Below are 27,824 nucleotides of genomic sequence, written 5' to 3' on the forward strand. Positions count from 1 at the left end.
TGTTATTGTTATTTTTTAATATGGTCGGTTTGTATAATGCTGCTTCATTTTTACAAAACCCATCCATCAGAGCACGTTGGTACACAGAAGTGAGTTCTAATGCCCGAGAAGTCACTCATTTCATTAAGAAATGGAAAGCAGAAGTCCCTTCCACCCCACCCAAGGAACAGATTCTATCTGCAATTGTTTTCTCCTGTTCTAACAAAACTGAAAGGGCAAAAACCAAAATCTGTTTAACTCATTTGGTTTAAAAGAAAGTTTCACATGAAAATAAGCACTCAACACATTTTCATGCTGTTGAAATGATTTCACATCAATTTCCTAACATGTTTGCAAGGGAAGAATTCCAAGGGAGGTTAGAAAATTATTTTTTTGGAAGGGATAGTATTCTAGACTTTTTTCTTTGCCCAAGTATGTGCTCTTGCATTTACAGAGAGAGGATCAGACAGCACATAGGTTTTTTTAAACCAGTCCTTCCCCTCCCCTCACAATTTGTGGCCAAAAGCTCCCTCCCATCACAGGCAAACCTTGTCAAGCAGCATGCCCTGGGACTGTAAGGTTAATAAAAGAATAGAAAGGGGCACATAAATTTGCACATGGGTCATCTCTACCAATCCAACTGGGATTACTCTATAATGTTTGGCCCAAGGCAGTTTGGGATGTGGGGGATCAGGACAGAGTCCCAGCCGAGCAATTGCATGGGTTAGAGAACAGAGCCTTGCACAGTTCCTAAAAACAATGGTGAGCCACGTGGGAACTTAGCAAACACGACAAAGAAATGCTGCAGTAGGAGTTTCCATTTGGGAGATAGAACAGAGAAGCTCTGAGCACTAGTTTCTACTTTCAAAGTGTGGTTTAAGGATCCCCAGTTTGGGGAAGTCACAGCACAGGGCAACTAATAAAAATATAATCGGTCTCATATAGAGTAGCACACCTTAGGCACCGTGAGAAACCTACATTTCTGCTTTCTGCACAGGACGACAGATGGTCTGATTGAGATGCAGGTCCAATTTACACAGAGCCTTCATGCAGAAACCAGCCACTGCTGAGTGCAAATAGGAACTCCCCTTTCCTTCCCACCGGCAGTGGGGGATTTCTCTTCCCCCACACAAGGACTCCTTTCTTGCCTGCAGACCCATTTCCCTAGCTTGGTTGCTGCTGTCACTTTGCACAGTGATGGGAGACACTGGTGAGTACAATTAAGCCCCAAAAGGGGACGGGAAGGTGAAAGGAAGGAGAAAGACTTTCCCCTTCAACCAAGGTCTGCACTTCTCTCCATGGTCCTGGGGTCCACCGGAGGGGGAGAGGGTTGTAGGAGCCAGGGAAACGGCCTTGCTCGCAGATGTGCACGAATGCACCATGGCAGTCACCCTTCATCCATCAGGGCAGCCCGGAAGGTGGGGCTGAGGCTCTAGGTGCCAGGGCCTCTGGGAGGCCCCATGGGGCTGCTGGGGCAGGACAGAATCGAATGATGCGCCTGAAGTCCCCACAGGTCTGAGGGACATCCTGGCACTACCTGGAGACGGTGACTGAGCCCAAGCAGGACCTCCATCACCCAGGAGTTGCAGAAGCTTCTACCCAGCCAGGATAGGGGCCCAGATCTTGCTGGGGAAGGAGTTTGTGTTCCAGGTGCAAGGGGAGTCAGTGGAGGGGTGAAGGCATGAGGGGGTGGGGGGCTGCTGTTGCTTCCCGGAGCTTAGTGGGGGCGGGTCCTGAATCTCCACCTCTGTTGGATACTTCTTCCTTTCAGGGTGATGGGCCTTTTTAGCGGTGCCCACGCTCACTGCAGAGTGACTGCTCTGACAATGCATGCATGCTCCGCAAAGTAAAGCTTTGTCATTTTGAAACACTTAATATTAAAAGTTCAATTATAATTAAAATCCACTCACATTGTCATAAGAAACTTGTATGGCAATGAAAGAAAAAGAAGAGCTATTGGATTTTTAAAAAATACAATTTCCACTGCTTAAAAATTTTTAAATTATAGCAATAGTTTTAAATATAGTAGCTATTTGCCTGTTGAGTTTTGCATCTGAGATTATTAAAAAGTTTGAAGCAATCAGTATTCAAACATCTTAATTAGTAAATGTGGACATCTGTTGCAACATAGATGCATGTAAAGTTGTGATCGTGAAATCAGGGTCAAGTTCCTTCTTAATATAATTTAAAAATATCTTATTTGAAGCTTTATACAGATTTAGTACTTAACCATCTTCCCTGAATACTCTGCATTTTATTGTTATCATAAAAGGAAAAGGAAACATTTTTTCCCCAAGCCTCATATAGGCATCCCCCAATTTATTCGTTTATACAGGATCTTGTAAAAATATTAATAAAATTTATGCACACCATAAGACTGGAGAGCAGTGCCTTATCATACAATATACCTTTTTTTTAAAAGTTTTTAAAGTTATTTATTTATCCCCCCTCTCCCCACGCCTTGCTTGCTGTGTGCTCTGTGTCCATTCGCTGCGTGTTCTTCTGTGTCTGCTTGTCTCCCTTTGTTGGGTCATCTTGCTGTCCCAGCTCTCTGCGGGCATAGGCGAGCCTGCCTTTACAAGGAGGCCGGGGACACAAACCCAGGGCCTACCATATGGTAGAGGGGAGCCCAGTCGCTTCCTCAATATACCTATTAACATAGAGCGCACCTGGGTGGGCTGACCCAATCATGCCCACGCATGAATGACACAGGGCAGTTACCATCCCCTGGAACCTTCCAGATTGCCCCAAGCTGCAGCAGGATCCCAGGGGCTGGAAGAGAAGCCCCTCTCCCTGGCTCTGCCCTTTCTGGGTGGTCTACCCATTGCTCATAATTTTGTTGCTATGAGCAAATGAGTTCTGAGTTCCAACCTACAGATCACAACCCACTGTCCAAATGTGCAAGTGCAGTCCACTGCAAGAGGCTGCAACCTGATTTTAGGGTGCTTTTGATGGCTGCATACAGCTTCCGAGGGCTGTTTTGTAATGCACCTTACAGGGACTGCTTCAGTCACCTCCCCGTGGACGTGCATGCTCTTGCCCAACGTCTTTGCTAGCACACTTCCTAAAAGCAGGATTGCTTTGGAAAGTCTGTAAAAGGGGCCTGAACAAGAAAACTGCCCTGATTACACAAACTCTTTTCTCTGTTGTTCTCTCTTGTCAGTCTCTTTGGAGTCCCAGGTTCAATCCTTACTAGACTTTTTAAAACTTTGAGTAAAACCTCCTCCTAATTCACCCCCGGGGGAGGGGGGGGTGACAGCTGCCAGTGCAGAAGTCGCCAGCAGCCAGTGAGAACCCAGAGGAACCAGCCGTTTCAACCACTCCCTGAAGGCAGTTCCCTTCGCCAGCCCTCTGCAAGGAGTAAGCCTGCCCCCAGTTCCCAGAAGTTTAGGTGCGGTTTTAATAAGCTCATTCAAGGGAAAGGGTGGGAGTGGCCCTGCTGAGCTATTTTTAAAACGTTTTTAAAGAAGATCCTTTTTCTGTCCTAAAAACTGACAGCTAAGGGAGCGACGTCTCTCTCCGAGACGAGAGGTGACCGCCCGCCCCGCCCCGGGTTCCTGAGAAAAGCTTCAGCCGTCAGCCGCGAGTGGGAGGCTCAGGCCCCTCCCGAGCCAGCGCCCGGTGGGGCTGGGGTGGGGGTCATTGCTCCCACTCCCACCTCCACCCTTCTCCCCAGATCAGAGGGGGCAAGGCCAGAGAGAAGGTCTTCTCTTCCAGGTCCCAGGGACCCCGGCGCTGCCTGGGGCAATCTGGAAGGTTGGAGAGGATGGTAATTGTCCTCCGTCTTTCCTGCCCCGGCTCACACCTTCCTGCACACCTACCTGGGTTTTTAGCATAAATTCCGGGACGACTTAAGGGTGGAGTTGATCGCGCTCGCCGTTTGATTTGCTAGTTCGGCTGGCTTTCCTTGACGGGCTCCGAGGACTGTCCACTCACTTTGTCATCACCCTGGCCTCTTCTTTACCAGGGACACAAAGAAATGGTGGGATTTAAGGCGCTATAGCAGGGGCCTCGCCGCTCACCTCGGCTGGTCTACGTCGTCAGCAGGTCTCCTGACCTCCTGGTAAACCCAGGGCGTCCGTCTCGGTGGCGCGATCCAGAGCGGGTCCCACGGTGGGGAAGCTGCGGGAGGGCGAAGGAGCTTGGGCACCGGGGGGAACGAACCTCGAGTCCCTCGGCGTTGGGTGGGCTCTGCCCGAGCCGCCCCCGGTTGGGGGTAAGATGGAGACATCGGCCTTCCGCCCCCTCATTCCCCGGGCAGTCTGGTATAACGCCCGGCTCCAGTGGGTGCTTGAGACTTGGGAGGCCCGAGGAGGCGCACGGCATTCCTCTAAGCGCGGTGGCCCGGTCCCGCAGAGTCGATTTCGGGGAGGGGGCGCTGTTGCCCTCGGGCTCCCTTCCGGCCTCACCTGCACTAAACCTTCCACTTGAACCTCGAGGGACACTCCACAGCCAGCTTTCCTCTGCCCGCCGAGCAGGCCCGAGTCCCAGAGTCGGCGCCGGCGTTCGGAGGAGGTCAGGACAGGCGCATTTCGTAAACTGCAACTAGCAAGTTCCAGTACAGACCGGACAGAACCAAACCGGGAAAGATACCGGCTGAGCCACCCCCCTCCCCACCGTCCCCCGCCGCCCCGCCAGGTCACTTTCCGGTGCTCGAGCCCAGGCCCCGGGCCCAGGCCGCTGCCGCCGCCCCCTCACGTGCGGACAACCGGAGTCCGAGCGTGCGGACCCCATCAGGCCCTCGTTGTTCGGGAACCTGAGCCGAACTCTGAGCGCCTCGGGGACCCAAGGGGCGCGGAGCGCGCCAGCCGCCTGGCAGCCGCGATCTTCCTTGCAGGAGGCCAGGAACCGGTGGCAGCCGCGCTCGCCCTCGGGCCACCCCCGCCACCAGGGCGCACTCTGAAACCGGGGGTACCGGGTTGCCAAGGCCGCGACCCAACGCACCTGGTGTCCCAGGCCCCTCTCCCGCGGCGTAGCGCCTTTTTCTTCCCGATCGAACCCTCCTCCTCCCCCCGGCGCGGCTTGGTAGTTCCCGGGTCCGGCGCGAGCCCGCGCTCCCCGCACCCGGCTCCACCCCGCAGGCCCCCCGCCGGGCGCCCGGCTCCTCCCCCGTCCCCGCCTTCAGCTCCGCCCGGCGCTCCGAGGACAGTTGGGGGGGGAGGCCGGAATTTCCCAAGGCGGGGGCTCCGGCTTCCCCTGCCTGCGAGGAGTCGCTTTCTGTTTACGGAGAGAAAGGGGAAATGGAAAAGGCGGGGAGGCGGCGGCTGGAGCCGGCGGTCCCGCCCCCCGGCGGGCTCAGACGCCGTGAGTCAGGGGCCGACGCGGGCGGCGGAGGCGGCGCGGGGCTCACTCGCCGGCCACGCTCTGGACGCTGCGCCACGCTCCGGGGCCCGGGGCCCTGGCTACCCGCTCTGCGCCCGCCGGACCCGGGAGCCCCGGCGCGTCCCGCTCGCCAGGGCCGGCCGCCAGGAGCACGCCGAGCTGTCGGGGACTCGCACGGAGGCGACAGGTAACCCCGAGTTCCGGGCCCCGGGGCGGCTTACGGACCGTGCGGGTCCTGGGGCTCCCGGGAGTTCCCACCCTGAAGTGGAGGGTGCTCAGGTCCCAGCAGAGGGGAGCTGGGGAGGTGGGGGCGTACTCGACCCCCCACGGCCGAGTTTCCACCGTTCGCGCGGGTCAGCGGCTGCAGCCAGGCACGGCTGGAAAGCACCTTGCGCAAGGGTCTCACGGGGTGTCGCCTGGCGGCTCCTCCCCCTTCCTCCTCCTTCCCGGATCCCCAGCGCCCGGGCAGTGCTGGTCTGGGCTGTGCGCGGGGAAGCAGGACCCGCTGTCACCGCGCCACTGCTGCGGGGCCCTTTGGGACAGCTGCACCCTCCTGGCCAAACCCGGGGTGAGTGGACTTCCGAGAGCGGAGCCTGCTGCCCGCGCTAGCATTGGTTGCTTCTGCAGTTTAGTACCCCTTCCAGACCCCCGGGCTTTCGGGATCCGGAGGAAGAAGGGAATGGGGGTAGGGTCGCGGACCAGAGAGCTTTCCACGGGGCTGAAAATGCATCTCATGCATGTCTACCCGAACAACGTACTGTCATCAAGGGGGATGGTGGCAGAACATGAGCCCTTGGCCTTGGGCCTAAGAGGGAATGTTAGGGGAAACCAAGTTATTTCCCAGGGGTAAGGCCATATCAGGACTCCAGAAGTCCTTGTCGTGGTGGGTGGAGCAAGCCCGGGGCTGGTGCCTAGTTGACCAGCGACCCTCACGAGCTGTCTGGAGGTGAAACGTTGCGATGCTTGACCTCTTTCGCTTTGGGAAAGAGAGTTTGGAGTCCAGAATAAAGGCCTGCTCAGGGTAAAAAGCTATGCGCCTGCGGTGGCTTCCCATGCGGGTGGCTTGAGCCCTGTGGAAGTGCAGAGCGCCTTATTGCAGACACACCCCGGGCTCTGCGACGATTGTGTTTTGCGTGGGCTGCTTCTGGCCAGTGGCCATGAATGAACTTGGCATCCACGGAAAATCGGATTGTCATGTCTAGAGGTTTAGAAGCACAGTGGCTGCGCTTCTCTGCAGCTGGCAATGCTCATTCTGGAGTTTTTTGAGAAGAAAAATGTAGTGAGAAGTGTCCTGAGGGCACATGTACAAAATGTGCTGTTTTGGCAGAAAAAAAAATCTTTTAAATGGGAAGTAACAGGACGTATAATCGTTCTTTTGTTGGGCAGGAGCTGGTGCCTGCAATCCTGGCCGTTTTCATTCATACTTGCCCAGGAAACTCTCAGCATTTTTTATTGCAGATGAAAGTAGCCAGGAGTATCATATTAACGTTTAGGAATAGGATTTCCTCCTGATTTTATTGCTGATTTCGGAAATAACGCGCAGCGGAACAATTTTTGCTGTACCCGCACAACTTTGCACTTTTAAAATTGGAGTAGTAGGCTACACCGCTGAGAATAGGAATTCCATGAGGATTTTTACTGAAAACTGCATTCTTGGGGGGGGAGGGGCCAGTCATCCTATACTAAAGGTCTTTATTGCAGAACAAGAATATTTTCCTGATCATACGTTTTCTAGAGCCGTACTGATCAGGATTAACTCAGAAATTATTAGCATATCATCTTAATTAAGGCCGGAAACTGCTGCGGCTGCAGCAGCTTTTTGCAGAGCCTTTGGCAGACAGGCAGGTCCTCGTGGTGGCTGGGGAGATTGGATTTGTAGGAGACGAGCCCTGCGCTGCTAAGGAAGGGTGGCAGGCACCCAGGACCACCCCTCCACGCCCCCGACCCTCTTCTTCCCGCCTTGTGCCCCAGCTGGAAGCCTAAGGGGTTTCGTGTTACCTTGGCAGGGATAAATACTTGAGATGTTCTGCAGGATTTAGAAACCAAAACCTGCCTTTCATCTCTGATCAACTGACTGAATTGCAAACCTAGTGGAATTTTTCTTCTTTCTTTCTTTCTCTTGTCAGTACCGGGAACTCTGTTTCCTCTCAAGCCCTCCATTTGACAAACCAGGAGCCTTGGAACTTTTCACCCACCCGGGTCCTAAATTTAGCTGTTTTTATTTGAACTTCTGTTTTCCCCGTCCGAATGTGACCAATAGAAACTGCAACTAAAGGTTGGGTGAAACCGAGGTCCAGCGTTCCTGGTTCACGCAGCGGTTCCTCTCCTAACTTGCCGGGGTCCCCAAGCCCGGGGGTCCCAGCGCCGTGATGGTAATCTCCCTCAGAGGCCAGCAGTGTCTGCACGGAGGGAGCTGCCTCCAAGCTTTAGATGTCACTGGTGATAACAGCCCTCAAAGCATGTCTGCTCCCCCTCACCCCTTCTCAGTTTAGATACAATCTTTGCAACCTCACCATTATCAAGGTGGGGGAATAGGGAGCCACGTCCCATCTGCAGATAAGAAAGGGGTCTAGAGCTGCGTCTGTGTCGAGTCCCATCTGATAAGAAAGGGGTCTGTGTCGCCCCCCGAGCACCTGACTCAGTGCTTCTAGGAGTCCCACAGCTCCTTGATAGGTAGCAGAGCATGCTGCTGCAAGCCCCTCCTGCGCCTTAGCTCACTGAAGCCTCACGCCTACCGCTGTTGTTGCCATCGCTTTACAGATGGGGAAATTGAGGTACAAACTGGGGAGAGGGACTTGCCCAAGGTTTGGTTCCAGACAGTCTGCTTCCGGGGTCAGCGATCCGAACTAGGACACGAGGCTGCTGCCCGCACACCTCGTGCGTACATTAGAAAATGAGGGCCAATATCAGTCAATGACGACACTCAGTCACGTGGTTCTCTGGTCAAGTGCAGTTCACTCGGGCAGATCACTGCAGCGTGGGAGCCTGCGGGCGGTGAGGGAGCAGGTCCAGGCGCTTTGAACCTAGCCACTGCCAGGTTGAGGGTCATGGCTTTTAGCGCTGGGTTGCCTGTGTTAAGAGCTTGTGACTTTAAGAACCTGAAACATTTCTTCAGAGAGAGGTTGTGCTGTCAGAGCCACAGTGGTTAGGATAGAAAGACAGGCACCGAAATTCTCTTAGATCTCTTAGATCCTTTTATCTTTTCTCCTTCAGAATAGAGTTGCTCCAAAATCCTGAATAGTAGTCCCTTTTCACTCTTGCTTTACCTTCTTTTTCTCACTTACAGATTCCCAGGTGTGGCACCTGATATTCAGGATTGGAGAGCATAGTTGGCCTTACCTGTCTCTTGCTTATGATAGATTTGGCTTTCCTGGTCTCTTTATTTTTTTTATTTTTTTGAATAGACATTAATAGCTTTTTAAAAAAATTTCTTTGTCTTCATTTTTTTTAATGTTACATTAAAAAAATATGAGGTCCCCATATACCCTCCCACCCCCCTCTCCTTACTCTTCCCAAAACAACAACCTCCTCCAATATCATGGGACACTCATTGCACTTGGTGAATACATCTCTGAGCACTGCTGCACCACGTGGTCAATGGTCCACATTATAGTTTACACTCTCCCCCAGTCCACCCAGTGGTCCATGGAAGGACATACAATGTCCAGTAACTGTTCCTGCAGTACCACCCAGGACAACTCCAAGTCCTGAAAATGCCCCCACATCACATCTCTTCTTCCACTCCCCACCCTCTCCTGGTCTCTTTAAATACGATAACTTCTAGAGGGTCATTTACCAGATGTTAAGTCTCTTGGACCCTGGAAATGACTGCTTTGTGCTACTGAGGAATTCCAGACCCAGGAGGGGACCAGATGATTCCCAGGTTAAATGAGTCATCTCCTTTCTCACACTCATCATTGGCAGAAGTTGATTTCAGATTTGCTCATTGACTCATTTGCATCAGAATTATTTCTGAAACTTGACCTATGGTCATAACATTTTCTTAGATTAAAATCCATTTTACAGGCTTCTGACCTCAGGGCCTGAGTTTTATTACCAAGTTAGCTACATTTGTAATTTGGTAAAGTAGTTCTTTTTCTTTTATTCATCCGAGGTGTGAAAACCAGTGATCCTTGCAGGGTCCTTGCCACGTTGAGCAAGTAAGCAGCAAGATTGGTCAGGGTTGGGAACTGTCGAGGACCGGGAGCCTCAGCTCTTCAGAGATTCCTGGCTGTTCTTTATTTGGTGGACGTTTGATTTCAGTGGCTGTAGCTGAGGCCGCCAACTAGGAAGGGCTCTGGGCTCAGGTTTCCCCTTTGCAAAGTGAGCAGGTTGAGCTAAAGGTTATCTAAGGTCCCTTTTACTCTTCCCTGTCTATAAACCTGAATGCACATGCACTGCTGAACTGCACCCGCGTTTTATAAATAAGGGCCTGTGGAAGTCTGTTCCTTAGCCTTTTGCATCTGTTTGCAGCTGATCACCAGTGCTGGGGTTAAAACAAATATAATTCAGTAAGTACTGGCATTTTCTCTTGCAGACTGTCTGGAAAGCTCACCAGTGATGGAGTACATGAGCACTGGAAGTGACAATAAAGAAGAAATCGATTTGTTAATTAAACATTTAAATGTTTCCGATGTCATAGACATTATGGAAAATCTTTACACAGATGAAGAGCAGGCGGTTTACGAACCCAGTCTAATGACCATGTGTCCAGATGACAACCAGAATGAGGAGCGTGCGGACTCTCTGCTGCTCAGCGGCCAGGAAGGGCCTTGGTTGTCATCGGTCAGATATGGGACAGTCGAGGATTTGCTTGCCTTTGCCAACCATATATCAAATACGGCGAAGCGTTTTTACGGACATCGACCGCAAGAATCTGGGATTTTATTAAATATGGTATGTTGTGGGGTTTTTTGTTTTTTGTTTTTCCTGGTCAGTTGAGCGCTATGTTCAGTGTGTCCCGTCCCGCTCCCCCCCCCAATACATTTACTGCAGAATGGCTTTTGAACTTGGTTTAGACCATGGGTTCTTAACCAGGAGGTCCATGAGCTTAAATTGAAACAAATCAACTTATTATCTTTATTTTCTCTGACCTCTCACTGAAATCTGGCATTTCCTTTACTTACGAATACATGCAGTAAATTACATTAATATTCATTTCATATCACATTGAAATGTTGCATATCTTGAAAAATCACTTATGCTCATCCATACTTTGAAATTATGGTGGTTGTTAGACCCAACACTAGTTGAGTCTCATAAAACTATCTACTGCTACATTCTGAGAAGGGGTCCATGGTTTTTAACTGCCTGGCAAAGGGGGCCATGGAACAAAAAAGGTTAAGAACCCCTGATATAAACAGATGACTGGATATGATTTTTGAAAATATAGGATCTGTATGAGTCACCTCCATGTTAAAGATGCAGAAGAAGTTTCCATTAAAAGTTCCATTAAAAGAACCTTGGCCATATTTTAGTAGTAGTTCCACACATAGGTAATTAGAGAGGAATGTGATGATTCATGAAAAATCTCAGCTATCACCTTGGTGGAAGAGGAAGGTTTAATGAGAGCCATTCATCTATGAGGCAAATAAACACTGTCTCTAATTCACTGTCTTCAAGGCTGAACTATGTCTGTCCTCAGATCTTAAAATGTTATAATATTAATAATGGCTAAATCTAGTTCTTGTAGAAATGCAGTTTGAAGGCAGTAAATAGCTATCCACAGATTCACTCTCTTTAATTGGCAAAGTATGAATGACAAATGATTTATTTGCTTAGTCATCCCGAGGATGCAAATAATCCGAAATATTGTGGCAACACTTTGTTCCACAATAGTAGGTCAGGTGATATGGTTAGGTATACCTGGGCCTCTTTAGGCTCTTAGTATGCCAAAGGTGAACACAGGCACTGGGTGAGTGTAATCCAATTCTTTAAAAACAGCAGATTGCAGAGGAGCAGGTGGTAACTGGCAAAACATACTTATTGATGAAAGTGACTCCCTTCCCTTTGGTGAATCTGTGTGGTCAGTGCAGAAGGAATAGGGAGTCTGGACAAATCAGTCCTTAATTGTTTTGTTTTTCTGCATACCACATTCATTTAATTAAAAACAACACGGTAATTTAGGTCAGCTATGTAGTGAATTGTTTGTTTTGGTAGAAGCCAGTTGTGTGCACCTGTAGGTAAGTATGGAGCAAGATTACATTTTGTATAGTTGTTGACTTGCTTTGGAATGGATATACTGAAATTATTCAATACAGCTAACTACTTTGCCCTGGGAATATTACTTCCTCTTGTATTTGGGAAGAAATCAGTTGAACTCAGAACAATGCTATACAGTGGGCAGCTGATTTAGTACAGCTGGAGAACTGGTTCAAAATAACATATGTGTCTCTGAGAAGCATAATTGTTTATATATTTCTCCTTTTCTCTTTATGTATTTATTTGTTAACATGAGCAATAAATATGTAGAGACTTTGGCGTGTTTGGCTACCCTCCCCCTGGCCTACCAGACTCACGAGAGATAGGCCATAGAACTTCACTGGGAGTGTAGAGAGGAGAATTCAGGAAAAGTCAAAGGCGTACAGAGAAATATCCTCCTGAAGTTTAAGGAGTGGGGTCAGAAAAGCTAAGGAAAGGAGAGAAGCTAAGACATAAAAAGGAAGTCAAAACATTACCAGCCCGGGGTAAGAGTAAAACGTCAGGATCTGCCATAAATCCTGTACTTTATGTATGAGCAAATGTATAGGAAGGAGAAAATTCAAGAATAAGAAGTATCATAAAGGCAGGGATCTTTAAAATTTTTTAAAAGATTTTATTTTGAGAAAATGAACAAGTATATAAAGTACAAACCAAGAAGACTTCAAAACAGAATGGAATAAGAGGACTTTGACATCCACAGGCATGCAGAAGGCACCTCACTTAGGTTTGGTGGCTCTGGGTTCATAGTTGACTTTCCTGTTACTGACCTTAAAGGTGGAATATGTCCCCATGTCTGTCACAGCTAACACACAGCTCTGGGTTTCATAAATAATGACAGCGGAATTGTGGCTTGTCACCCCTGATCCCAATCTGAGACAGAATGGTAAAGAAGGTGAGCTTTGCATTTGGCTTTTGCTATTCTGCTATCCTGTGTGCCAGACCTTCCTCTTCTAATCATCCATCACTCTGCCCTATGCACACTTTTCTCTTCTGTGCCTCATTTGCATCTTTCTGTCTCTCTGCTTTTCACAAAGATAGCTAATTGTCTACCAAACTGATTGGTTCCAAGATCTAATCGATCTATGTGTACTGACAGATAACTGATTCAAGAATCCACTGTCCGTTTGCTGGAGGTATCTCGACCATCTCCAGTGTGGCAGGTTGTTGTCCACTCTCTGGAGATGGTGAGCCTGTGCCTCTCGGAGCTTTCTGCCTTGTGATGCAGGAGGCAAGTAAACAGGCAATTAGAGTCCACTTTGATACTTGCCCAAGTGTAACTATGCCCTGGTTGCTATGGAAACGCTCAAGCAGGCTACCACACAGGGCCGTGAGGGTAGGTCGGGGGAAGGGAGAATGTCAACAGAGACTCCAGAGAGGAATCATGCCGAGGCTGGGGCCTGGAACGTGGAGATGGCCTTAGCCAGATGAAGGGCGTGGAGGGTGGGGCGTGTTTAAGTAAAGGGCCGAGGCCTGGAGCTGAAGAGGGCATGTGATGCTCCCAGGAGCCAGCAACTGCGATGCCAGTGGAATTAATTAAGCAGGGTGGAGGACCAGGAATTACAGAAATAACCTGAAGGGGAGGGGGTGTCGCTCAGTGGTTGAGCACCTGCTTCCCGAGCACAAGCCCCAGTTCCTTCTAAATATATATATATATATCTCCTGGAGCATGGGCAGGCTGGCGAGTGGTCTGTGTGTGTGCTCTTTTCCTCAAAATAATATCTGTTAAAGATGCCACCGATACCCAGCAAGACCTATGGAAGAAACTTTAGGAGACGAACCTAGGGGTTGTTTTGTGTGAGTGCCACGGGGTTGCACAACCGGGTCTGACTCATCACGTGGTCTGGGGATGAACAGCTCGGGTGGATTCCAAGCACTCGGCTCTTGGGTGGTTATTTACTTGGGGAGCTGAGGGGCCCTGGCCACAGGGCTGCTCAGGTGATGTGGGTGGGAGGGGCTGGATGCCATTCTTCCAGGGTTGGTCATGGGTCCTGGCTCCTCAGGGTTGAAGGAACTTTTAAAGGTCCTTGAGCCTACCCTCTGTCTGCTATTGGCATCATCCCACTTGTCAGCCCCAGTCGTTGTCAGTGCATTTTGGTCCATGCTCGAACATCTCACGGGACCAGGAGCTCATCACATTCTGAGGCAACTAATTTCATATTTGGCCAATTCCAGCTGCAAGAAAGTTCTTCCTTAAATAGACCTGAAATCCATCTTCTACTCCTCTTATTCCTTGTTCTCCTTCTTGGCCATCAAGAGGTCTATGTAATGAGTAGTGGTTGAGACTTTAGGCCTGTGAGATAAAGGGCCGAGGTGTGCATCTCAGCTCCGAATCGGATTAGCTGTGTGGCGGGGGGGCCAGTGATTTCACTCTCTGTGCCTCTGTTTACTCCTCTTTCAAATGGCACCTACTCCGTAGGATAAATAAATAATGCCTGCACGTAATCTGGTTACCTGGTTACCAGAGGCCGTGTGTAATGTACGTAAGCCATTGCCATTGTTGTTGCCCTGTACATTTGTTACTACTCTTCCTTGTTACGGTCCTTCCGGTATTTAAAAAGTCTCATGTTCCCAGATCTTCCCTCTTCTTCTCACGTGCATTTTAACTGTGTCCACTCCTTGCCTTGTGTTGTGTGTTGACTCCCCTCGTCTGGGAGGTGCCACACAGGCTGTGTGCATGCACACAGCCTGTGTGGCCAGCAGAGGACAGGGCCAGCTTCGCCTGTGTCCTGGACAACACGCCTCTTTGAATATAGGTCCAGATCACATCCGTTTTATAGCAACCACATCACAAGGCCACTTATGCGACTTACTGAAATACCCACCGGTTTTTCTCATGCGCTGCCTCTGGGCCCAGTGTTGTTTAGTATAGATGAGAGCGAGGTGGATGAAGAAATAGAAACACCTGCACTTAAAGGTGATTTGGGGGAATTGAAGTAGTTGACAGCATGGAGTTCTGGAAGATTATTTGGGAGGCCTCCTGATAGAAGAAACAAACCCAGCCTCAGTCCCAACAGGGCAGGCCCGGGGCTGGGATCAGGCTCCTCAGGATTTGGGAACCAGGCTGGGTGGAAGCTCTGGGGCCAGTCGTTCCAGGCAGCCGTGGAGAACCTGCAGTGCACGCAGAGGAGGGTCCCCAAAATGAGGGGTGCTGCAGAAGAGGCCTGAAGGACTTGACTTTACCTTCTCTAAAAGGAAGGCCTGCGTGTGCCCAGGGACATGTGAATAATAGGCTTTTAATAACCTGGTTCTGATGACAGCTCAGTGTTAATTATGCCTTCTGGAAGGCAAAAGGCTCTGGCCCACCTGGGTTAGAAGCCTGCCTGTGGCTGTCGAGCAAGCTGCTTCTTGCTTCACCTCTCGGAGCCAGTTTCCTCATCTGAAAAGCAGAGATGGAAATGGGACCGACCTCATCCGAGGACTGTTGCAAGACTTTGAAGGGAAGACGCGCTGCCAGTCCTGAGGGGGCGCCTGGCCCAGAGCTAGCACTCAGTATGAACTATTTTATCATCTTTGTCCTCTTGGAAGAATAAGAGGACACTGGGGCAAATCAGGCACAATCCTTTTATTTTTAACCTTTTCTTTTGAAATAATGTCAAACTTACAGGACCATTGCAAAAATAATACAAAAACGGGGAGTAGATGTAGCGCCAGTGGTTGAGCACCTGCTTCCCATGTATGAGGGTACAAGGTCCTGGCTCCCCGGTACCTCCTAAAACAACAACAACAAAAACAATACAGTGAACTCCAATATACCCCCCTACCCAGATTTACAACTTTTAACATTTTGCCACGTTTGGTAATATTATTCTAATCTATCTACCTATTTTCTAAACATTCAAGAGTGGGTGGTATATCTCATGCTCCTGTAACATGTAACACTTCTGTGTATATTTCTTAAGAACAAAGATATTTACTTATCAATCACGTTAAGTACAGTTGTCAGACTCAAGAAATTTAACATTGATAACAAAACTTAACAGCCTATATTCCTGTTTTTTCCAGTTATCCCAACAATGTCCTTTTTGGGCATTTTTTCTTCCATTGTTAGATCTAGTCCAGGATCTTGTATTGCATTTAATTGTCATTGTTTCTCATGAGCATGCCAAAATTAGATTGGACCAAAAAAAACTTTCATGAAGTCCAGCTTAGACACTGAAGCAGATAATAGGAAGGCACAGTGAACTGAGTCCGTAAATATTTTATAATAGGAAAGAAGCAGTGAGAGAGTGCAGTGGAGTGCAAGGAGTATGGTTCTACTAAATGTGGAAAGGGACTGAATTCACAGCGATCTTAGCACGGTGCAAAAAGACGCCTCTGGCTCCTAGTCGTGGCGCGCCTCCTGAAAGGCGGTCTTATCTCAAACAGGCCAAGACGGTGGTGGTACCTACTCATACTCCCTCTAGTTTCCCACCAAGGAAGCACTCGGTAATATATACTATTTGAATGCAGTGCTCCACACTCTTAAGTATTAGGGTTATTATTCTCTGCTTCATTTCCTGCCTGATAGTGAGCTCATCAGATTCTAGGATGTGTAGCTAAAATTAGCAAGGATGGAGACTGAACGAATGACCTTTACAGTTTCTAGACATATTCCCGTAGCAGGGGCCAGAGGGAAAGACCCGGGGCATCTGACCATGAATCAGGTGTTTATTCTTTCCCCGTGGGGTAGATTTGGGGGTTTGTCCTATGCTCCTTCAGCTGCTGCTGTATTTGAAATACTTTCATGTCATTTTGATAGTTGCATAATTCCTGTTATAATCCAAAGTCAAAATTTTACTAAATAAACTGGAGTTTTGAGACTATTTATCCCTTGAAAGAATACTTTTAAACCTTTTTTTAAAGGCATGTGCTCCAGGTCATATATCCTATGGATTACCATATTAATCTGTTTTAATTTAAATTATAATTTTTTCCCCACTAAATTTTCTTCCTCTTAAAAAATGGAGATAGAAGTTATAAGCAATAAAATACACAGATCTTATGTGTCTAATTTGATGAGTTTTAACAAATGTTCACATCCTGGTAACCCATCTTGCTCTCAAGACAGCTCTCTCGATTTTCAAGTTGGCTAGTGTTGAAAGCTCTTGTTCTATGTGTTTGCTCACACACGAACTCTTGGCGGGCAGGGTCATCTATCTTCTGTCCATGGCTATCTCCTTAGTACCAAGCACGGTGCCTGGTACATATTCTGCACTCAGAAAATATCAGATGAGTAAGTTAGTGAAGAATAATTCTGCCCTTACTTCATTTGTGTAGCATTGTCTGCTCATAGTTCTGGCATAATGCATTGTGTTCCAGAATACCTCACGGCTCTCCCTTCATGGCTGTGCTCTGCCCGTGTGCATCATGTTTGAGTAACAGTTACGTGGACTGACGGGTCAGCACGTTTTAATTAGAAATCGGCCAGCCTGCAGGCACAGTTTACATTTATGCAATCTTTATTTTCAGCCTCTTGGTCACAGTAGCTGTGCTCCCTTTGATAAATTTTTAAAATTTGATTTGGCAATCAGTTACTCAGCAGTAGGTGGAAAAATGATCAGGTCCAACCAGGGACACGTTTCTGTTACATGTTTGCTCTGTCTTGCCAAAGCTCTAAATATAGTCACTGTACAGCATTGTGATCAGGCATGAGACATTAATTTCAAATACTACATGTAGAAATACGTCTAAAATAACAAGTTTCTAAAGGGTGGGCCTTGGAAAATGACAGCTTTTTGCTGAAACTCTCACCCTCCTTTATTTTTATTTTGTTTTAGGTGATCACTCCCCAAAATGGACGCTATCAGATAGACTCTGATGTCCTGCTCATTCCTTGGAAGCTGACTTACAGGAATATTGGCTCTGATTTCATCCCTCGGGGGGCCTTTGGAAAAGTATACTTAGCACAAGATATAAAGACGAAGAAAAGAATGGCATGTAAACTGGTATGTACTTGATAACTAGATAGTGTGCGTCCCACATTGAGAACTCTCACTTGTATGTGTTATTTTACTTGCATTGTTCAAAGGTGGCTTTCCTTTGCCTGGAGCTTATGGAATGGTGCTCTGTCCAAAACCATCTTTTTTCATGGTTTTGCTTGATACCCAGGGCCATTCAGCACCTAAGTCTCTTTTAAGTGCATTGTTGACTTGATTATAGGTCAATCATGATACAAAGGGCTGGTTTATTTAGCATCAATTCAGATAATGTCATCACTCTTGGCATGGGGTGGAGGCAAGCTCTCATGCAAGGTGAGAGCAAACCTCTGTGTTTCTTTGAACCTGCCCACTGGTGGGGAGGTCAGGCAGGAAAGCAGAAGCTAGGAAAGTTGCATGACTTCTCAAGTTGCAGATTTAAAGGGCTGAATTCTAATAGACCAGTTATTACATTGGTCTTCCAGCTCAGTCTTTCCGTGTGAAAGAATAATTGCTAAGATACTACCACTTTAGAAAATTGTTTGGCAGTGTCCAACAGAGCTGAACATTCACACGCTCTGTAACCCAACAGTTCTGCTCCTGCAGGTACACACCCAACAGAAATGTGGACATACGTTCACCAAAAACAAGTCATAGCAGTTCAGCTTGGAATAGTCCCAAACTGGAAACTTCCCAGCTGCTGGAATGCAGTGTTCTTACGTAGTGGAATACTGTATAGCAAAGAGCATAAATGATTGATAGCTACAATAATGTAGGTGACTCTTCTAACCATTACGTGGAGCCCAAAATACCAGATGCAAAATAGGATCTACTGTATGGTTCCATTTATATGAAGTACAGAAACAGGCCAAACCACCCCTGCTGCTGGAAGCCAGCGTAGATGAGCAGTGATGGGAAAGGGGTCAGGAGGGGTTTCTGGGGCGCTGGTATAGTTCAGTTTCTTGACCCAGATGGTGGTTCTGTGGGTGAATTCGTTGAATTTTATACTTACTATTTTTACAATTTTATGTATTTTTCCTTCAACAAGTATCTTTTAAAAGTGCAATAAAAAGAAATAAACCCATTTTTGATTTGGCAAAAATAGAAAATAAAAAATAATTTCTGAATTTAATTTTTATTGTAATGAAAAGATCAGCAATATGTGGTCTCATTGTCCCTTAATCAAGGTGTGTTAGAGTTATTAAAAAGAAAACAGCAGAGTTTTAGAAAGCCTGTTTAAGCCTGCGTTTCGAGGAGATGTGTTCAAGCCGTTTTTAAAAATCTAGAGGAATTCCATAAGGATCTTTGAACCTAATCATTCTGTTTTTCGGTTTTACCACAGAAATCCCTGGAAAATAGCTTTGTGGGTTTTTCCTTATAGTACTTATATTTAACTTTTGAAGTTACATTTTATTTTTAAAACACATAAAGATGATAAAGGCTGCAAACAGGTTCAAAAGCATGTAGGCTGAAAAATATGATTCCTTTTCTGAGACAGCTACCCTTAGTGATTTCTTAGGTATCCTTCAAGAAAATTCTATGCATGTCTGTCTGTATAGTTTACAAATGTTTTAACATTTAACTTCTCCATCTTGCTGTTTTCACCCAACACTGCGTTTTAGAGACATTTCCACATCTATTTGCACTTAAAGATCGACTTCTTTCGTTGTTAAGAACTGCCTGTTATTCGATTGTGTGGATGGGCAGCATTTATTGAAATGCTTTGCTGCACTATTCACTGTAGGACCACAGACTTTATATTTATCTCTCAACAAGTTGAAATATTGAAAATACAATCTAAACTGTAGGTGCTGTAGAAATTATGGCTATTGTAGATGAGAAATGATCCCTCTTTTGACTCAATCAGGAATAACTTAAGAACCTTGTAATGTGGATATCTATACTCTCCATGAAAATGATACTTTGCTATTTTTTATTTTTATTTTTTTTATTTTCTTAGTTTGAATGTTATCCCTAAAGCTGACATGATGTAAAGCAGGTCTGAGGTAAATGTTATTTAACTCTGCAGTACAATTTCACTCAGGTCAGAGTATGCTTAAGGGTATTTGTCCTGCGGTTTGTGGGTTGACCTACTTAATAGGTTTTTAAAAATTGTCTGGAGGGTGTTCAGACTCTTACTCGTGTTTTTGTGTTCTAGATCCCAGTAGATCAATTTAAGCCATCGGACGTTGAAATCCAGGCCTGCTTTCGACATGAGAACATCGCCGAGTTATATGGCGCAGTCCTGTGGGGAGAAACCGTCCACCTCTTTATGGAAGCAGGCGAGGGAGGGTCTGTTCTGGAGAAACTGGAGAGCTGTGGACCATTGAGAGAATTTGAAATTATTTGGGTGACGAAGCATGTTCTCAAGGGACTTGATTTTCTACACTCAAAGAAAGTAATTCACCACGATATTAAACGTGAGTTATCTTTGGATGCTTGGAGAGGGGCAAATGGGCTTCTCCTTCAGGTGAAAGTGGGCTCCTTCCTCAGTGGCAAGGAGAAGGGCTCCTGCCAAGTAAGTCCTACCTTCCTCCACCTGCTCCTGAGACATGTTTTAGAATGAGGCTGTGTCGCTAGAACTATCAAAGGCAGAAGGAGGGACGATAACCCAATGGTTGAAAAGACACAGCCACACATCTAGTCAGTACCGCCTGTGCCTTTTAAAGCAGATAATTTTTCTTAAAAACATACACACACTGTCACATATTTTTGAGAAACAGCTTACTACTTCAGAAGACTGAAAGCTTTTTAATTCAGACCAATTTGGCAATAGTCCATTAAACCAGCCTTCACCAACTGCTTTCCAGAAGTAAGATGTGGTGAGGAAATAGTCAGGAAAGACCCAGCATAAACCCTGAAGACCTAGTGCTAGATTGGACTAGTAAAGTCTGGAAAAAAATTAAAGGGGATTTTAATTTTTGTAAGGAAGTGGCTTGATAAGAGTTTGCTTGATTTTAGTGTTTAAAACTCAAAACTCTTGAGTGTCACATTAATGACTTCAACCATTTATCCCCACGTTGGCTGAATTCTTGACAGATCTGAACTGCTTTCCCCTGGAATTCTAGCCCAGAGTCATCACTGTCTTTTGAATATAATGCACTCATCTCAAGAGAGAAAGTATTTCAAACCCATTCCAATTTGGGACACACTGTTGTTTTAGGTAATATTTTGGGGGTTTTTTAAATGTGCATTTATCCAATCTTATACTAAAAACTTTCCCTCTCATTATAGCTAGCAACATCGTTTTCATGTCTACAAAGGCTGTTTTGGTGGATTTTGGCCTAAGTGTTCAAATGACTGAAGATATCTACTTTCCTAAGGATCTCCGGGGAACAGAGGTAATTTTATTCACATGAGAATTGTTAATATCTTACTAAGAGGAAAATAGAATTGGTTCTAGAATTACTGTAGGAAATAAGGATAATGAAAAGGCTGAAAACCATTGCCTTGAATCATTATTATCATAAGCTATTTATTGAGCCTCTGATCAGTGTCAAGTACTAAGTTTAGCACTCTGAATGAATTGTTTCATTCAACACCTGTTGTTGCTGAATGCTATCACTTAGGCAAATACTATTACTGTTCCTATTTTACAGTAAGGAAATAAGCTTGAAGGTTAAAGTAGAGTGCTCAAAGTTATTCAACTTGTGACAGAGCCGGGACTGGAACCTAGTTCTTCCTGAGTCTAAAGTCTAAGATTTAATTGCTATGTAATTTTAAAATATAACTGATATATGAATATATGTTACTAATGTAACTTAAGTTGTAGTTCATTTACAGCCTTAACCATCATGGTGATTAATAGTTTTTATTGAAGATTTCCAACATTTCTGGCATATTTTTAGTCCTAGGAATACTGGAATAAACTTGAAATCGCTAACACCAGTAAATCCTAGTTAAAGATATAAATGCAACTATAATTACCTCACCTCTGAAGCAAAACAAAAACAAAAACCCTTCCTGAATCTAAACAAGATTCAGAGAAATGCATTCACAGGCTTTCAAATAATATATTGAATTTGACATTCACAACAGTATGCTGCGTAGTTGGTTGACTTATCCAACATTTATTGGGCGTCTGTTATGTGGGAGGTTCTAGGTTCGGTCGTAGGCCCGAGAGAGAGCACTGAACGAGGTCAGTGAGGAGTACTTTAGACGGCCTCACTCTTTGGTGGGAGGACCTCATTTAATTTACCTGAGTTATTAGAAGACCCACAGTCTATTTCACAACAGGTTACTGTGGGCGTGGGACTGTATGCAAACGGGAAGGTAAATGAACTGTTTCCCTGGCCCCCTTCCACTCCAGTCACTTGCCAGAGACCCGCAGACACACACCAGTCTGAATATTGGAAGTGCATAACTTACCCTCTTTTAAACCACGGTTCTGTAAACCTTTTCTTAACTCTGTGCCAAGACTCTCTAGGCATCAAAAGAAACCCTTGTTTTTGCTGATACTACTAAAGTTATTACTGGAAAGTACTTGAGAGGGGATTCTTGGAGCACAATAATATTCAGAAGAGAGAAGTGTGGACTTTTATTTTTTTTATTAATGTTTTTAGTCTCCACATCTCAAGAATTCCTCACCAAAGCAGAAATGTATTAAGACTTAAATACTTATGACCTGTTTTCTTTGGAAAATGTTGCAGCATATTTTGGCATTAGTCAGTTCAGATATGTGACATTCCACCCTTTTTCCTGGAGCCTGTTTAAGAAACAAACTATTTATGGCATCAGCCATGGAAAATATCTTTCTCTTCTCGGCAGTGTGATTAAATTGAACATTTTGCAATGCTGGAGAAAGACATGTCCTTTCTGGGATGCTCTGGCAGAAAGAGAATGTATGCTTGAGTGTGAAATAATAACACTGTGTTCACTACTTAATAGCCTTTGCATCAAGTTCTTTTCAGCCAATGTAAATTACTTTTATGAAGTGGCAAAATTGGCTTCTAGGACTTGACTCCGTTTTTTATAGTTAAAAAACTCTGTTCTAATCAACCTACCATCCGCAGCAGTTGAAGTTCGGTCATGAGCAAGTCACCAATGAAAGCTCTCCTCGTCCTCAAAGAGCCAATAAGATATAATGAGTCCAAGTCAACCTTGCAGATTTGTTTTCTGATAGGACTCACTTACTGGGCTAGTGCAGAGCTGGAGAAAGTTTCTGATCCCGGCAGTCTAGCTCTCAAAAATATAAACATTCATCATCCATGCCTGTGCGTCTTTGCTCTCTCTGTCTGCATTCATATTCAGAACATTATATTGGAACCATATGATAAATATACTGGGTTAACTCTGGCATATATTTAATATAATAAATATACAGGGTTAACTGCGGCATACATTTAAACTAGAGTTTTTACATTACATGCTGCATAGAAAGAATAAGCAGGGAATGGAAGTAACTAATTATAGAATCGCTTTCTTCTGGGTCTGCCTTGGGCGTCCCTTGAGTCAGCACAGCACACTTCCCCACCTGCAGTCTCTGCCCCTTTCCGGTCTCGACTCTGCCCTCTGGTTCCCCTGCTCCTGCGACCAGCCTTGGGGCATGGAATTCTCCAGAGCCTTGCCTCTGTGTCCCCCACCCCCCATCCCGCCCGAGGGGACCTTGAACATCATGTCCTGCTGCCCACCTGGCCATCCTGCGTCTGGTAGAGCTTGAGGAAGCAGGAGCCCTGGATCCTGAAGCTCGGGTTGCCACCCACGGGCTGGGAGGATTCCGCCGGGCACAGTGTCACTGAGCCTGCAGCCACCCTGCACGCAGCCCCCGCTGACCTCCCCAGCAGCCACGACTTTGCCCAGTCCCTGCTTTCTTGGGGAGAAGGAAATTGGCATCCTCTGTTGATAGCTAACAACACCCGCTGCATTTATTTAGGACCTCTGTGATTACGTTTAGTGAGAAAAGCCTTCAGGGCTCAAACACTCTGTCTTTGCCTGTAGGGAAAGCTTGAGAACAAGGAGTTCAGTTTAGTTGTTGGCTGAGAAAGCCAGAGAGAAAGAGAGAGAGAGAGAAATAATACAGACCAGGGAGCGAAAACAAGCCAGCCAGGAAGTGTGTGGAAGGAAGGAGTCGAGCAGGGCTAGTCTGGGGAAGCTGGGCAATTTCCCCAGTTTTTGTAAGCCAGGTTTTTACTTATTTACTCTAAATATATTCCAGAAACACCAGCTCTGCCCCCATAATCAAACGACAGACAGTATAAAAGCTTTTTTAAAGCCAAAGGTTGATAGTTAGAATTTTAACTACAGTATGCCTGTGCCAGCCATTAGTCTCACAAATAGAGCTCATCAGCCACCAGCGTTTGGGCTCTTTTTCTCTCTTTTAAGTTAGAAACAAATATTTATTGGAGAAATGATCTAGAAAGCCAGGCCTCCTTATTCAGCATCTGCTAATGAAACCAAATAACACTTACGCAGTGGTAGTGTGGTCTTTATTTAATACTTCAGCCCTGGGCTGCCTGGTAGGTAGAAAGGAGGAGGAATGGTCAATGAGGATCCCTTTTACAAATGGCACTTCTTTTTTAAGTTCTTCTCTTCCAAGTGGTTGGTGTCTGTGCCCCATGGACCGCTGCAAATTTGCAAGCATTATGGGCAGTGATATATTGGTAGTACCCCATTTAAACCAGAAAGGATTTGGTGTTTCGATTGAAAAAGGAACTCTTATCAGATCAGACCTTTGAAGAATGCGTGTCCCAGGTGGCTTCCTGGTTCCTGGCCCCTTTGAGTTCAGTTATGGCAAAAGGTGTTCTTTGTCAATCTGCAGTGGTCCCTCCAAGCCAAAGCTGCTTGACTCCCAGATAATGTCTGCATTATTCTCCTTCGCTGAAGGGCACACAGCAGCAACCTGTCTTCTCAAGGGAGCTAAGCAGGCAATAAATAGGACAAAGGTGGATGAGTCACTTCTGTGGACTTGGATTAGGGAAATGGAAAACCAGACCAATGAAGAGAGTCAGCCCGGTTTTCCCCACTCTCTTTCAGATTTACATGAGCCCAGAGGTGATTCTGTGCAGGGGCCATTCAACCAAAGCCGACATCTACAGCCTGGGAGCCACGCTCATCCACATGCAGACGGGCACCCCCCCCTGGGTGAAGCGCTACCCCCGCTCAGCCTACCCCTCCTACTTGTACATTGTAAGTGGGGCTGCACCAGGGGGCGGGGGTGGGAGAGTGTGCTCCAGGAGAGGGAGCTGCACGTTCTCCCCAGGTGCAGGCAGCTTGGTTCCTACAATGAAGACACTGCTCTTTTTAGTGGAACTTAATAAAATGCTCATTAGCCATAGATTTTATGCTATTCTGTTATAACCATTACTAATAAAATGTCAGTAGCATCAGAGTAGCATAAATTTTGGGGTCAAGGAAGTTGTATATGTTCTCTGAACGCTTTCAAGAAAAAGAAAGGAGGTCGTTAATCCCCACTCCAGCCTGGCCTGGAGGTGGAACATGCAAATCCCACTTCATCTTTGAGAGATTCATGGACGCTTCCCATGAGTCCACCACCACCCTTGGGCTACTGTTCAGATATGAAGCTGTCACTGCATAGTCAGACTGAGCCTGTATCCTTTACGGAATTAACCCAAAAGATGGGCTCAGCTTGGTGTCCTTAGGACGCTAAAGAGAAGGTTGTTTAAATGAACTGGATTTACCACCGAGGACTGGGTAGAAAGCAAAGAACTTTCCAGTGTCTTGTTAAACTTTTCTTGTTGAGCGTGTATTTCCATGCCGTGGATGCTGAGGGAGCTGTTCTGTTCCTAGATCCACAAGCAAGCACCTCCGTTAGAAGACATCGCAGACAACTGCAGTCCTGGCATGAGGGAGCTGATTGAGGCGGCGGTGGAGAGGAACCCCAATCACCGCCCCAGGGCGGCCGACCTGCTGAAGCACGAAGCCCTGAACCCGCCCCGGGAGGAGCAGCCGCGCTGTCAGAGTTTGGACTCCGCTCTCTTTGAGCAGAAGAGGTTGCTGAGTAGAAAGGAGTTGGAACTTCCCGAGAACATTACTGGTAGGGAGACCCTGCAGTGTGTTGCACGCTGCACTTCCCTTCTTTTTTCTGTCTACATCAAACCTGCGAAGCTCATGAAAGCACTTGAAAAAAAAGTGGAATGATTTGTTGAATGCTGAATGATGTTTGAGAAATTTCAGCCAGAACTTTAGCAAAAGCATTTTTTTCCTTTAATATATTGGCCAGATTACCAGCAATGTTAACAGCTTTTCAGTGTAAAGATTTATTTATTTATTTATTTCTCTCCCCATCCCCCCCCAACCCCGGTTGTCTGTTCTGTGTCTGTTTGCTGCATCTTTGTCCACTTCTGTTTGTTGTCAGCGGCACAGGAATCTGTGTTTCTTTTTGCTGCGTCATCTTGTGTCATTTCTCCATGTGTGCGGCGCCATTCTTAGGCAGGCTGTACTTTCTTTGGCGCTGGGCGGCTCTCCTTACGGGGCGCACTCCTTGCACATGGGGCTCCCCTACACGGGGACACCCCTGTGTGGCAGAGCACTCCTTGCACGCATCAGCACTGCGCATGGGCCAGCTCCACACGGATCAAGGATACCCAGGGTTTGAACCGTGGACCTCCCATGTGGTAGACAGACACCCTAACCACTGGGCCAAGTACCCCACCAGCTTTTCAGTGTAAATGTGGCAATACAGTCATTGGGAATTGCCTTGGACTTGCTTTTTGCCACAGAGAATATCTTTTGGTTTTAAAAACAAACCAGCTCTGACAGTTTTGCTGTTGGCAACGTGTGGGGTTCTTTTTAATTCACTTCTGGTAAGCCACTCTGTAAGCATTATGTGAGATACAGATAAAATACTGCGATTGAGGTCGACTTGCATTTTTGTCTTCCTCTGTTTAGAATCTCTCAGTTATGAATCGTTCCCACTTGGGAAAGCGAGCAAGCATTCCAGGAGCACTGGATGTGGATGTGCACAGGAAAGGGGTTTCCATTTTTGTTCTTGAAATCTGAGGCATTCTTAATCCATTTAGATGCAAACCCAGATGCCAAGCCTTGTAAAGCTTGTTTGCATTTCTCTGCTTTCTGTCTGACTTTTCTGCATTTAAAGAGAACCATCTGGGATATTGGAGAATATGCCAGGATTTCTAAATAATTTCTTGTAGTTATTGACTCTTTTATGAACTCTTTGGTATATATTATATTCCATGAAGTAGTCCATATTGTTCAAAGATCACCTTTTAATAGCCAGAACTGCAAAGCTGCTTCGTGAGGCCCCGAGGTATTACTAGTTTACGGGAGGGAGAAGTGTTTGTTACGTTCCCTCCTTTATTTCACTTTTTCAACATTTTCCTTTTCAGATTCTTCATGCACAGGAAGCACTGAGGAATCCGAGATGCTAAAGAGGCAGCGTTCTCTCTACATTGACCTCGGAGCGCTGGCCGGCTATTTCAATCTCGTTCGGGGTCCGCCAACACTAGAATATGGCTGATTGGTGACACCATTTGCTCCAAATCAAGATTCAGCATTTATCTTCTGGAAGCTGATTTGGCAAACTCTCCACAGGGCCACTCTCTAGGGAATTGTGCAGTTGATGAGCTGGCATTGAGGGCCTCAGTGACTCATGAACGTGGCCTCCAAGCAGCTCCTGTGCATTTGATTGTGAAGCTACACTGGTACAACCCATCGGGTCTAAAGGTTCTCATTTCTCAGGTGGTGTGATGCCAAGGAAGGACGTTGAGAGTTCATGAAAGGATCGTTTTTGGGACTGATTCCATTCACTGTGCACTTTGCCTAGAATTTTCAAAATGCTTATAGCAAGGGTAATATATTAGCCTGAAATTATATTCTTGGTTTTAACTTAAGTAGGGGATCTTCATTTAAGTCAGAATCATTGTTGGGTATAGATATTATCTGATAAGTCTTTGAGCCTTCGTTGGTAGATTCTAGTATAAATTGGATTCATTCTCTTCTGGGTAACTAGAACAACTTGAGTATTGTAGCAATAAGCTGAACTAGTGCCTTAAAAACGGCTGACTGGTTAAAGAGGAGCCGTCTGACGGTATGCCGCTAGAGACCATTCCTGTTCTGTTCCTATGGAAACATTTTGTACTGTACATGCTATGCTTTAAACATTTAAAACATGGTGTTTTGAATGTGGGTAACACTGTGAAAACCACATAATTTCTGTACATCCCAAAGGATGAGAAAGTGACCTTTAAGAAAAATGGAAATGTTTGTAAATTCTGAATGATACTTCTTTTGTAATTCTTATGTCTCTATTTTCTTTTAAGCATTTGTATATTAAAATAGCATACTGTGTATGTTTTATACCAAATGCTTTCATGATGTTCTCTTATATATATTTTAAAGTATGTGAGTACTCCTATTTAAAGTATGTTTCTTCATCAGGCAAATAAAACCAACATTTTTGTCCAATGTGATTGGTTAAAGCAGCTGAATAAATTCAGTATTTTCCCTTAA

The 27,824-nt window shown here is 46.1% G+C and overlaps 2 protein-coding genes across 3 annotated transcripts; one reads left to right on the forward strand and one right to left on the reverse strand.

The window, feature by feature from the left end:
* On the reverse strand, positions 1-8,051 carry LOC111763535 (collagen alpha-1(I) chain-like). Its single transcript, XM_071215528.1, has 5 exons — positions 8,037-8,051; positions 5,330-5,460; positions 4,924-5,083; positions 4,037-4,524; positions 1-3,937 (listed from the first exon to the last, which is right to left on the reverse strand). Exons 1-5 carry the CDS (start codon positions 8,049-8,051, stop codon positions 3,868-3,870), a joined length of 864 nt encoding a protein of 287 aa, XP_071071629.1. The 3' UTR covers positions 1-3,867.
* On the forward strand, positions 5,155-27,824 carry MAP3K8 (mitogen-activated protein kinase kinase kinase 8). Of its 2 annotated transcripts, none has more exons than XM_004455816.4 (8): positions 5,155-5,488; positions 9,839-10,197; positions 17,259-17,426; positions 19,555-19,816; positions 20,631-20,737; positions 24,369-24,521; positions 25,143-25,389; positions 26,702-27,824. In XM_004455816.4, exons 2-8 carry the CDS (start codon positions 9,862-9,864, stop codon positions 26,830-26,832), a joined length of 1,404 nt encoding a protein of 467 aa, XP_004455873.1. In that variant the 5' UTR covers positions 5,155-5,488; positions 9,839-9,861; the 3' UTR covers positions 26,833-27,824. The 2 variants fall into 2 exon arrangements, with proteins under 2 accessions (XP_004455873.1, XP_004455872.1); XM_004455815.3 differs by lacking the exon at positions 5,155-5,488 and adding an exon at positions 5,766-5,869.

Source organism: Dasypus novemcinctus, chromosome 5, assembly GCF_030445035.2.
Source record: "Dasypus novemcinctus isolate mDasNov1 chromosome 5, mDasNov1.1.hap2, whole genome shotgun sequence".
NCBI classification, from domain to species: Eukaryota; Metazoa; Chordata; class Mammalia; order Cingulata; family Dasypodidae; genus Dasypus; species Dasypus novemcinctus.